The 13321-nt window shown below is 35.3% G+C and overlaps 1 protein-coding gene across 11 annotated transcripts in view; it reads left to right on the forward strand.

The window, feature by feature from the left end:
- ZNF236 (zinc finger protein 236) overlaps positions 1 to 13321 on the forward strand; it is a 73008-nt gene that overhangs the window by 16376 nt on the left and 43311 nt on the right. For 10 of the 11 annotated variants that reach the window (XR_003533525.1, XM_027678622.1, XM_027678589.1 and 7 more), the window contains exons 5-10: positions 533 to 657; positions 3887 to 4059; positions 6726 to 6872; positions 8739 to 8810; positions 11720 to 11923; positions 13060 to 13288. Coding sequence is in view for 10 of the 11 variants with exons in the window: in XM_027678622.1 (XP_027534423.1) it covers positions 533 to 657; positions 3887 to 4059; positions 6726 to 6872; positions 8739 to 8810; positions 11720 to 11923; positions 13060 to 13288 (950 nt within the window). In the remaining variant the exon portion in view is untranslated. The remainder of the gene's footprint in view (positions 1 to 532; positions 658 to 3886; positions 4060 to 6725; positions 6873 to 8738; positions 8811 to 11719; positions 11924 to 13059; positions 13289 to 13321) is intronic. The other variant, XM_027678553.1, reaches the window with a different exon arrangement.

The following is a 13321-nucleotide window of genomic DNA, read 5'->3' on the forward strand; positions in this document are numbered from 1 at the left end:
GAGAAATGAATTTGGGGAATTTATGTCATCTGTTACTATGGTTCTTTGGAGAGTGTAGTTTGTATTTGGGTTGTTAAATTGTTAGCTTGCTCTTAATAGACTTCAGCAAGTGCATTGAGACTCAAAATCATGAGATTTTCGTATTATAGTTAAGAATAAAGGACTTACTGTGTTCAGGCAAAAGAAGCAGAGTTGCACAGAGTTGAAAGTTCCCGTGAAAATAATATTTGTGAAGTCACTCTATACTTCTGGCAGAATTTACCCTGAAAATGTCTCTAGAGAGCCTCTAGGGTGTATCCATTTTTATTACAGAAATAACTAAAATTCTTAGTGTGTGTGGGTACTTAGAAAAAAGCTAATTGCATTGTTCTTTTAGTATCATTATAGACTTTGGTTTTTCATTGTTACAGCTGATACTGTATGTTATCATATATATGTTACACTATATTAAAAATCATGGGTTAAAATAAAATCATCAAAATAATGCTTCATATTAAAATTATTTAATTCTTTAATTTTTTTTTAATGACAGAGTATCAAATACTAGATCTTACAACAGAAACATTGACAGAAGTGGGTTTACCTATTCCTGTCCTCACTGTGGAAAGACGTTCCAGAAGCCGAGTCAGCTAACACGACATGTTAGAATACACACAGGTAAGACTGTGGAAGTAATTATTTTAATTTGCATTTGCTTTACAAAATTCAGTTAACCTGTGAAATGCTATTCTTTTTCTCCCTGTTGGGACTTCAAATACTATCAATACATTTCACTCATTAGATGCTGTTAACCTATTGGTTTAAAATAAACTTTTTTTATTTTCCTCTGCTTATCAAATTTATATGCTTTTAAAATTTCCAGATTCATATAATCGGAAACAGTTAAAAAAATTAAAGTACTCTATAGGTTTCATTTTTTACCAAATACCAGTTTTGGTACTTGCAGTTTCAATGGGCCCTAAAATGCGAATCACTAGGCAAGGGCGAGTCAGCTACTCCAAGTAAGATCTTACATACTCTAGAGAGCAGGTTCTAAAATTTACTATCCCAGAAAGAGTAAAAGTACATAAGAATTATTAATACTACTAAAATAGTGGCCTTGCATTTGTTTTTAAATTGATTTATTTGAAATTGCAAGATGATCTTGGGATGTGATAAGCCTAGATTGTAATTTTGGTAATTGAAGAAGTGCAGGTGGCTGTGCAAACTTCCAGAATGAATAGCAAATGGTTTTTGCTAAATTGCTGTCATAAATATGTGCACGCTTAACCCTTAAGCAATTGAAATAATTGAAAAATACCAAGCATAAAATAAAAGTTTTTGAAGTTTACAGACGACTAAGAGAATAGTTCTTAAGTTTCAACCAGCTATACATAGTATAGCAGGAGTTTGGCTTTAAACAGAACCTTCGTTGGAGGTGTTTCAGTGCTATGCAATATGTATGTATTTTTCATATATATTGAATAAATTGCTGTTTGTCTAGTTTTTAGCTAGTTCAAGTATGCAGTTAGGTAAGTGTGCAATGTTGTTTGTATTAACAATCGTTTCAGGCAGAGATGTGATGAGTTGCTATTTACAAGAATGGCTTTGTTTACCAAGGAGAAATAAAAATACCATTGCATGACTCTTTCTTAAGAATCTTTTTAAGTTCACCAGATCCAGTTATAGAATAGTAACACCAGAGGTCACCCTTGTACCTGCTTTTAAAAAATTGCTTCAAACAAATACCCAAAAAAAGGTCAGCGAAAATTGAGTATTTTAGAGTCTTGACTGTATTTGATAGATTATTTTAGCTTATTCTCGTTGAAATTAAAGAAACAAGATTATGGGTGGTTAAGGATGTTCTTTAAAGCTTCAAAAAGTTCAAGGGCATTTATGGTTCTTTGGAAGAATAAAAAGACATTTGTCTGCTGGGAAGCCAGAGACAGAAAATGCGGTCCCAATCTGCACATGACAGTAGATAATTTTAAGTTCCAAGTAGCTAGCAAATGCTCATTTAATTTGTGAATTACTTTATTATTCTAAACCTGCAGACAATCTGTGTGGTATTCAGTTGCTTGAGGTACTGTAACTATGTAGTGAAGGACAACTCTACTGTAAAGAATTTAGAATCCCCAAGTTTTTAATTGTTGAAAGAGCCTGTCTGTGCTACATGTGCAGCATTACATTAGTGTCTTAATTTGCAATACTATTTTTTGTTCGTAACTAGTCATTTCAAGCACTGACACCCTTTTGGGAAAAAAAATTAAGTCTCAGAGACTGCAATTCCCATACTAATAACTAAGTAATGAGCCCCTCATTCCCCCTCTCAGTCTATGTTTTATTAAGTTATACAGAAGTTCCACATTTCCACAGTGGAATTAAGATTTAGTTTCTATAATGAGATTTACTTAAATAGGCACACTTAACCTGAAGCAATACTTCTCTGTGTCCACCAGCTCTTAGTGGAAGCTAAGCCTTTTACCTATGGAAGCCCAGCAGGAATTTTGTAATTGTATTTCAAGATGTGAATCAATGTTCTTTGTCTTAAAAAATAAACAGATCTTAAAGCATCTTCAAAACCCATAAGCAGCAGAACAGAAAATATACGTTCCTTCAGTGAGTTAAATGCTTGTAATCTATTTCAAAAAATAGCTGCTTTTATTCCAGACAACGTGAATTTAATTAAGAATTAGTAAGTGTAAAGTAGATGTAATTACAGCTATATAATTAGAAGTCATATAAAAATATTTATTACAACTGCTTTAATGTGCATTATCTTTAGTGCATGGCAGTACTTACTGGTGTAGCAGACATAATGTACAGAATGCTTGTAATGGTTTTGCTAAAGAAATTTGCAAAGGCAGTGTTTTCAAGGTCTTGGAGTTACCTCAACTAAACTATTTAATTAAAAGGAAAAAAGGGTAATACCGAGTTCATAGCGGAAGTTCCCAGTAGTCAATTAAGACACGTTTGTAAGAAACTGAAATTTATTCTTAGTATCTGTATGTTTAAAATGTGTAGCATAGTAATCTGTTTACGCAGTTCTCTTATGTTCTGTCACCTACAATTTCTGCGCAGTTTTTCATGCCTAATGAATGTACAAATAACTGAAAGAATGCACAACACTAAGATCACCAAAATTGGGAAGTTGGGGCAGAGCGTTCCTGTAACAGTATTGCCTAGTTTTTCTTTAATGTTCCATAGCAATATGAGCATTCAGAGTCTTAAGAGTATTTTCTGAGCAGGATTGTGTGATATCTCATATAATATGTTATTGCATATTTTCTGTAGATGGTTGTAAAGAGTGAATGGCTGTTAATATTTTTTGGGGAGTGGGAACCATAGGCCATCTTCTGCAGTGTTACTGTAAGACTTTTTGATTTTTAAACTAAAGGTTAAATTTTTGATACTTACTTATTACTGTCCATTTACCCTCTAGTCCCTCTGTTTCAGTGGAGATATATACATCCTATAGGATTTGGTATACAAGAGTGATGTCTGTGGGTTTGTTGTTTCTTTTCTTTCCCCCCCCTTTTTTTTCCTCCAGTGATTTTGCATAACAGCTTCTGAGATCTTCCAAACCACAAGTTGAGAGAATCCGTTCTAAATAATTGCTTCATATAGATTTCCTTCATTTTAGCCATTTTAACTGATAATCATCAGCTACTTCACAAAACTTTTTCATAAGGGTACATTGTCATCAGAGTAGGTGCTGAGGTTGGTGGCTGAGGTAAACAATTTTCCTTGAAAACCCCCTAATAAAATGTGTTTGCATGTAGGTACAGATGTCTCTAGGCAAGGTTATATTTTAGCTGCTACAATTTTTCATTTAAATACAGGAAACTGCTAACGCTTATTGGAAGCTCCTTATGCTCCTCTTCCTCCTCTTCCCTTTCCCTTGCAGGTGAAAGACCATTCAAATGCAGTGAGTGTGGGAAAGCCTTTAACCAGAAGGGAGCACTGCAGACTCACATGATCAAGCACACAGGGGAGAAGCCCCACGCCTGTGCCTTTTGTCCCGCAGCCTTCTCCCAGAAAGGCAATCTGCAGTCGCACATACAGAGAGTGCATTCAGAGGTAAATACAATTAATTATACCTTGGTACTGACATGTCCTGTTCAATTGTTGCTGTTCCTATGCGCTCCAGTGCTGTCTGCAGCCAGTATAGATTTACTGCTGTAGTATAGATTGTAGTTTGCTGGTTTGACCAGCAAGCTTTTCTAAATTGCTTGATCTGAATAAATGTGTACTTAGGAGAAGTAGCAAAACCTTCATTGGCCATTGTCTTTTCAGTACATGGATAGATTAGTAAGTAGTGGGTTTAGGTGTATAAAAATGTACCTGTGTCTGTCCTGGGAGAATAAGGGCTAGATTCAGATGAAAGTAAACCAAAAGCATCAAAGCAGAAAATGGCCAAACTCACTAACTCCATCTTAGAGCTTACTTGCCATTTGTCTTGAAGTATATGTCTTGCAGCCTTTTTCAGGAGTTTTTTGGTTACAGGTAGAAGAAAACTGCAGAATAAGATAAAAAAATTTGTTGTCTCAGATCTATTTATGCCTGTTTTTCTTCTCTTTGATAGACAGGTTTTTAGATTCAAAATATGAATGTATTACTATGATAAAGTAATACAATCTTCTGAGCAACATGGGCTGTGCAACTTTGTTCAGTAATTTCCTAACTGACTTTAGTGATTTTTGGTTGGAAATACCCATAGAAAGAGACCTAGTTTTGATTTGTAAGGTATGTAGTAATAGAGGCAGCTTTTTTTGCCCTTTTTCTTTTTCCTGGGTGCAGAATAGCATCTCTGTTCTCACGCTTCCCTTAACTCTGTCCAAGATTTGTGTTCCTGTTTTTCATTTTTGTGTTACAACTGTAGATATTTTTGGGATTTTTTTACTAAGGATTTTTTAGTGTGTTAGTTTCTTCCTTTTAGGATATGCCTTAGTATATGGATATGTCTTAGTAGTTTGTATTATACTTGGTTATATTAAACCATACAACTTTGAGTCCCGCGTCCAGTTCTGGGCCCTTCAATTCAGGAAGGACATTGAGGTGCTGGAGCGAGTCCAGAGAAGGGCAATGAAGCATGTGAAGGATCTGGAGCACAAGTCCTATGAGGAGTGCCTGAGGGAGCTGGGGTTGTTTAGCCTGGAGAAGAAGAGGCTCAGGGGGGACCTTATCATTCTCTACAACTACTTGAAAGGAGGTTGTAGCCAGGTGGGGTTGGTTGGTCTCTTCTCCCAGGCAGCTAGTGATAGAACAAGGGGACATAGCCTCAAGCTGTGCCAGGGGAGGTTTAGGTTGGGTATTAGGAAGAATTTTGTCACAGAAAGGGTGATTAGGCATTAGAATGGGGTTTCCATTGGAGTTGCCATACCTAGAGGTGTTTAAGGAAGACTGGACGTGGCACTTAGTGCCATAGTCTGGTTGACAGGATGGTGTTCGGTCATAGGTTAGACTTGAGGATCTCCAAGGTCTTTTCCAACCTGATTGATTTGATTCTGTGATTCTGTATCTTTGTGTGACTAGTCGTTTTCAGAGTTCACAGCTCCCTGTATGTGATAGCTTTTGCTACATAAAAAAATGCATTGACATTGATTTCATAATTTACATTGACTTTTTTCAAACAAGATTGTTAGGGATGAAGTAAAAAATATTTTTTACTTTTTTCTCTGTTACTCAGTTTTTCTGTAAGAAAGAAACAAGCTGTGGGATAAGGTGCTTTAAATAAAATTCTACCTCTTGATCACATCCTATGGTGCTGTGGTCTTGAGCCTACATTTTAGTTACTGCTTTGGGTAATTTATTGATTTTTTTTTAAATTTTTTTTTTCTTTCTTGATCTTGCTGTGTTTCCTTCAAGCATGCATGGAATTCTATGAATTCTTTGTTTTGTCCTGAGACAATTAGAAAATAACATATCAGGGGATAATGAATTACAAGATGTTCTGATTTTATAAGGCACTGTTGAGTTGTAGCAGTATTTTTAGTTGATATCTCTTTTTGAAAGTCTTGTTAGCAGGTCAGTGTCAAAAAATACAGAATACCATACTATATTGCAAGTACTTCAGTGTGTTTTCTTTTGAATACTTTGTTGCTCCCTTTATATTGGAAGTACTACACTGGCTATTACTGCTGTGATAGACTGAGAAGGGGAAGTGAGGAGGGTTGAACTCTGCAAATTTAGCTGTTTTAATTACCTTAATGCCTTGGTCTGAAAGTCTCAAACAAATTGCTGCTGGTCATTTTCTTATTCTGTGTGTTTTAATTCAGTTCAAACTACATATTAAACTTCCCTACCCTTCACTGTGTTGGCTTTGTCTGCATTTTTTTGTCTTTGTATTTCAGAACGACCTTTTGTGTTATGTATGATGTTTCATCTTCTGACATATCTTGATTGATAAAGTTGCATTTCAGTTTTGCTTCTAAGTGTGGAGCAGTAGGAAATTGTAAAGAAGGAAAAGTCTGCAGTATCATTTGGCAGATGACGTTTGTTGTGCTGTCCGGTGCTTCCCAACATTGAGAAGTGGTAATAGGCAATTGTAGTCATGCACATAGGTTACAGTTGATTTGATATCCAAGATAAACCAGACTAATTTCATCAGTAACTTGAAAAAAATAAACCATTTAACTCTCATAATCCCACAGTATATTTGTTATATGGATAAATAATGAAACATATACTTGGTAAATGTAGGGAAAAATTACTTAAATTTTTTGTGGTTTTTTTTTTTCTTTAAGGTGAAGAATGGCCCTACATACAACTGTACAGAATGTAGCTGTGTCTTCAAAAGCTTGGGTAGTTTAAATACACATATCAGCAAGATGCACATGGGTGGTCCACAGAATTCTGCGAGTGCTTCAACAGATGTATCTCATGTTACAGCAGTAAGTTTTGTTTGGTATATTGTGAAAATGCCTTTGAGAGTTTAATCAGGTCTGTATCTTAATTTCGATAATTCTTCGGATAGGTTAGAACTTCTAGACCTGTAGCTTCTTTTGTCTTTTTCATGTTTTGTTTGATTTCTGGTATTAATTTTCAGGATTAAATGTTGGGAAAATGTAAATTGGCAAAGTATATGCAAAAAAGGATTTACAATTTGAGGGTTTGGTTGAAAATACAACAGTTCAATTCTAAAACTAAGTAAAATATAATTCTGGTCCTTACAGATTATGTTAGCCTCCCAGATAATATAAAACTAATGGGGAAGTTTAAGTGTAACAGTGAAATTTAGAATTATTGAAATAATGTATTAGTTGCCACACATTTTCAGAAATTGTTTATATAAATCTAGTCCATATAAACACGTAGTGGATCCTTCTGTGTGTTTCCAGTAATTTGTTTTAAATGTTAGCTTCTTACATGGCAGATTATAAAGGAAAACCATAGCTTTATTGCAAGTACTGAATGTTTTTCTTTCTTTACCCAGATACAACTAAAATTCAGAAAATGCTTCTGATTTCAGAAGGCTATTCTATTTTTTGAGCCAGTGCATATTTAATTTATCATAGTACTCTTTTTTTTCTTTGAATAGAACTACCTTTTCTACCTTTATTCCACTCTGTTTTGCTTAATTCCCAACTTTAATGTTCAATGGGTCACAAACAAGACCAGTCTTTGAAGAGGAGGTTAAAATCTGAAGTCTCAACTTCATTATGCAGCTGTATCTTGTTGAAAACAACTGTCTAGTAATGTTGTTTGGAGAACCAATTTTTTAGATGCCATTTCCTTCTTCATTTTAATTCATTTAAAAAAGGCTAGTGTGGCCTATTTGCTTGCAAGTACTTATATTCTCTATGTCTTTTTTTGCATTTCTACATTCACAAGCCTAATCTTAAAAGCAGGATGGTAGAGAATTTCTTTATACTACCTCATGTTTGTTTTCCCCGGCTAGCTGTGTTCTTATTGTTTTGTTTTGCTTAAATATTTTGCATTTGCCTAGCATATTGATATTACGACAGTGTGTTGTTACCTTTGCTGTGTGCATACTTCTCTGCTTCCATGAAACAGTATAGCAAATACGCCTCCATACATTAGTATAAGCAAAGAGAGAGAAGGGAGAAAAAGGCTCTCTCTAAAAAGAGATGTCAAGAAGTTTAACAAGGAAGAGCAGAGATATTAAATGATGTGGCAGTTGCATATTAGAGAGCATTATGCTTTTTATTTGCAACTTCTTATCTGAAACTGCAAATGCTTGATTATTTGTATTTTTTTATTGCTTTAGAAAGCTGGCACATTATTAGGTTAGCGCTAGCATTCTTTGATTAGAACTGGCCTTCATTCTGCTCAAAACTTGCAGAGCTGCTTTAACAACAAATCTCCAGTATAATTATCCTATTCTGAAGTCTGCGATAGGCTCTGTCATCCCTTGTTACGTACCTGGGGATAGGCAATGATTATGTCCTTATTAAGTACACATTCCAAAAGCTGAAGTTTCCTGAAGTGCTGTGCTACCAAAGAATGCAGTCTTGTGTGGTACACGAGTACATCTTGTAAATTATGGTTACTGTAAGGCTGTTATTTTTCTTTTTCTGGATCAGTACTTATAGCTAAGGTATTGGTTTCTGTAATTTGTGTTTATTTAATGTATATAAACTATGAAGCAGTGATGGTGATTTTGTGTACTTTTGTTTCTCTCAGTCTCAGTTCATTTTTCTGGGAAAATGAACTGTACCACTTTTCTGCATTGTATTAGTCATGTTTTTCTTCTTTTTGACAAAGGTTTAAAATACTTTATTTTCTTTTCTTTGTAGGACCCTGTCACCCAGCCTTTAACAACATCCCCTGCTAATCTTTTGCAACCTGTTGATAACAAATGGAAGAATGTAAGTGTAAAGTTTTTGTCACATTTGTGTGTCAAGACTAGAAGTGGGAGAAACTTTACAGAATTCTTTAAATGTTCATTTAACTGGTGAAAAATGATATGCAGTGATCCTCTGTGATAAGTTGACCAGCTAACATGTGAAGAGAAGCTCTTTGGTGAATGCAGATGGTTATGTAGAGACAGAACAGGTCTTTAATGGATTGTATTCCCTCATTTGTTTACACAGTCATGATTTGGCATATAGTTCTGTTCAATAGCTCTTCAAAATGGAGCCAAACACTCTTCTGTATAAAAGGACCAGAAGTGAGTAAGGCCTCTTAAAAATATTGGATTGTCCTTCCCCTCTGCGTTTACTTTGCATGGATACCATGGTTTGGGTTAGAGGAAAGGAGCTATGTTCATAATGGTTGAGCTGGTTGGAATTTGGTCAGCAGTGGAACTGTGGGGTTCAGGACGAGCTGTGGAGCTGGGGTAGGAGGATGCAGGACTGCCTTTCTGGAACCCCATAGCAAGCAGCTGTGATGTACAGGCAGGTCTGTATGTGCCAGTCCCACCGAGAATGCTGGCATGTTTTTTTGCAGCTATATAGCATCTTGTTTGTCACCTATTGATTGCAGCATGGTGTCTTAGTGACAGACATCTGACTTACTGTCTCCCTTTCCCCAATTCAGCTCCTGATTATCTTCTGATGTGCTAGAATCCATGAAACCAAGAACTAGGAAATATGGCATTACTGCTTTAAAGTCATTATAAACAGTCCACCCACTTTCTTTTTATCTTTTACTGTAACTTCATTATTCCAGGACCACTTAATTTATGGCTGGACAGAACTGATGTGAACTAATTGGTTATGAATATTTGTTGTATTAAATAATTATACTATTTCCTTGTGAGATTTTAAAAATATTGAAAATGGCTTTTCTTCCAAAGTTTAAGTAATTGTTTCTTTTTTTTTTTTAATCAGTTGAAATTAAAGTTCAAGTCTTGCATAGTCTCCTGCATTTCTCCAGATGGGAATTAGGCCCTTGTTTCAGGGTGTCATATTCTCTGGTTCCCTGTACTTGATGGAGCGTGCCAGGTTTTTTCCTAGTGAGAAGTATGAGTTGGAAGCAGTTGATCCCATTGCCTTGTCCTCACAGAATTGCCTGAAATTGCCAGGCATCTTTCCAGCCACTCTGTTCCAAGCCTGTGGCAGTACATGGGGTTCTTGTGGCCCAAGTGCAGGACCCAGCACTTGGCCTTGTTAAACCTCATACAGCTGACCTCTGCACATCAATCTGGCCTGGCCAGATCCGCTATTGTCTATTCTCTGTATTTCCTTCTGCAATTTTTGCTGTTTTCACTTGCTTGTTTGTATTGTTCACTATTCATGAACTGTCCTCAGTAATACAGGAGAAATCAAAGCCATCAAAATTCTTAAAACATGCTATGATGTGTTTTATTATTGAAGAGATTCAAGGTATATTAGCTGCCCTGCCCAACAGATAAAATACTTAAGGATGACTTGATCTGCTGTTTTGAAGAAGGAAAAATCTATAATCTCATTAATAGAGAAGAGAAAAATAATTTTGAGGGTTGAGGCTAGACAAATTGACACTTTGAAATAAAATATGGAATTTTAGTGTGGATAATTTACTATTGGAGCCACATGTTAAAGTTGAATGGTAACAGAAAAAGTTACCACAATAAACTACTTGATTTAAAGAATTGCTCTAATTTTTGTACAGTTACTATACTTGAAGGAGTAATTCACTCAGAGCAGTCATGTGGTCTGTGTTACACATCAGATCAGACAAACCAAGGGTCATCACAAGGTCCATTATTCCAGTTGAACAACTCTGGAATTATGGAGCAGTAATAAAACACTTTATTTTCTATTCTGTCTTTAAAATGGGGTGTTGAAATGAGACCTAGAAAGAGTCTTCTGAAACTTTTTATAATGAACAGCATATCTTAATAATAATGGTAAAAAACTTCATATGTGTGCATATGTGTATATTATTATTCAAAAAATCTCCATGAGATTATATATAAACTGCTATATAATACACAGAACACACTGGCTAAATACATGTAATGCTATAATTTTCATGTCGAAGATGTTGTTGAGCAGTTCCTTCATTAACAATTATTTTTTCTCTTGTTATAAGGAAGAGAAGTTTATAAATGAAGGTGAAAGAGAGTCTTTATTTCCTATTTAAAAAATAAATACCAAGGCTTTATATCACTTTTTTTCTTCATATTTTTTGCTAAGGTAGCCTAAGATACAATTATCAAATCAAAGATTAAGAAATTACATTTTTAAACTTCAAGTTTATGTAGTATTTTTACAGAACCTGATGCCTGTTTAAATGTTCAGAGTATAACAGATTCTTGTAAAGCTAAGAGGTTTTCAAGGTTGAAAGTTGAAGGGGAAAAGTTGGTAGTTTGTTCTGAAAGGTTTTGATGTAACAACACAAATAATTTCATATAGAAAAAATCCCAACTAATAGAAGGTTATTTTTTGCGAAGGACCTGCTTGAGATAAATGTGAACTTTGAAAAGGCAACCATGTCAGTGCTGTTTGTTTTGGAATTACTTTTCATGTGGCCTCTACATGTGGAATTCTGTATTTGGTGCCTGTGTTTTGTAAACTGGTTGAAGGTTTAGTAGTTTAATACATTTAATTAAAGCTGTGAACTTACAATTTAAAACTTGATGAAGACTCCAAAAAAGAGATATACAGAAGCAATTCTTTAGTGCAGTGTGAGCAAACCTTGAATGACAGCTCTGTATAATCCTTATGTCTTATACAAAGAGACATCTTTGTAGTGGACAGTTAACAAACATTTCAGATAAGGGACCTGGACAGGTGAGTTCATGATATATGCTTTTCATCTTCCTTTACAAATGTATTGCTGTATATTTCAGGCCACACATTTTCGGTCTCCACTTCTTCAACAGACAGAAAACCAGGTGTCTCCAGCTGCTGCTCACCAGGGTCAGCAGGCTGTCACTGATGTCATTCAGCAGCTCCTTGAGTTATCAGAACCAGGTCCTGTAGAAAATAACCAACCTCAACAACCTGGTCAACAGCTCAACATTGCGGTGGGAATCAGTAGAGATATTTTGCAGGTAAGAGCTCAATGTGAGAATAGCTTTACATTTTGGTGGTTTCTTTCTCATATTGTAGTGAAAATGATTCTGAGTATTTTCAATTATAGCATTCCTTATGCATTTCTAAGTCATTTATCAGTAAAGAAAAAAGTTTAAGGATCTATTGAATGGGTAAGGAATGCACCAGGATACCTTTTTGTATAACAATACAAAAGAAGGGTTATAAATATTGATTATATGGCCTAGAAGAAAGCTTTAAGTGTACACATCCATACATTAATATTTTTATTGATCACTTTAGCTTTTTTTTTTTTCTGTTGCCTAGAAGCAACTTGTGGCATGTCCTTAGGTAATGCCATGCTTAAATCATGATGACATTTAAGAGGGGAAAAATATTTTTATCTGACTAAAAAATGAGAATGTATACATGGCCTTTACCCTGTTCTAATTAATAAGGGCTATTTGACTATTTCCTATTTGTGCAAGAAATTTTTTTCCGAGGTCAGCCAGTGTTTTTCCTGAACTATTAGATTCTGTCCTTGATATATCTGGCAGTAGGAGACGCTGTGTAACAGAAGAGAGGCAGGGGTGTGAATCAGATATGTTTGCTTGTTGTGCAGCCTGCGCCACATAAAGGCACAAGCAGAATGGGACCGGGCAGAGAATAATATTCTTTAACATTAGCTGTAGCCTACTAACCTTGAAGATATCATTTTGTCTCTAACCTTTTAAGTACCATTTAAATTTCTTTTTGGAAGACCCAAATATTACATGTAGCTATGTGCAGGTTCACCATGTTACCTGTGCTGAGTTCTGTAATGTCTAGAGCGTGATGTGTAGTTGCAGAAAATAATATGGTATGTAGCTATTATCCTGATAGCCCTTTAAGCAAAAAATGTTGTTTCCTTAAAGACAGCTGTCGGCAAATGAATAACTGCTGGAAATGCAACTTAAAATCTAACAGACAATCACAAGTCAGTGTTGTGTAATAATGTGTTTGTAGGTTTGAAATCTAGCTGAAATTCTGTGAGAATGAGACTTCTTATTCTTTTAATTATATTTGCATTATATCTTCCAAGTAGTTTTTTGAGAAAAGTTGGGGTAACTGTGGAATGTTTCTTTCTTGATCTAGAAGTTTTTTTGTTCTTTTTTAGCAAGCATTAGAGAACAGTGGGTTGTCTTCAATTCCTGTCTCTGCACATTCTACTGACTGCAGCCAGGCTAAGACTGCTGGGCCCCAGGATCAGAATCCAGATGTCCCAACTCTCTCAAATCATCAAGTTGATTCTAATAATGCAGAACAAGATAAGGAGCAAGAGAGTACAGATAAACTAGATAAAAAAGAAAAAAAGTTTATTAAGAAAAAATCACCGTTTTTGCCTGGTAATGTTGCTGCTGCTTTCTACTTGTGCTGTA

This window comes from Neopelma chrysocephalum, unplaced genomic scaffold (genome assembly GCF_003984885.1).
Source record: "Neopelma chrysocephalum unplaced genomic scaffold, ASM398488v2 Primary Assembly neopelma1_22b, whole genome shotgun sequence".
Taxonomy (NCBI): domain Eukaryota; kingdom Metazoa; phylum Chordata; class Aves; order Passeriformes; family Pipridae; genus Neopelma; species Neopelma chrysocephalum.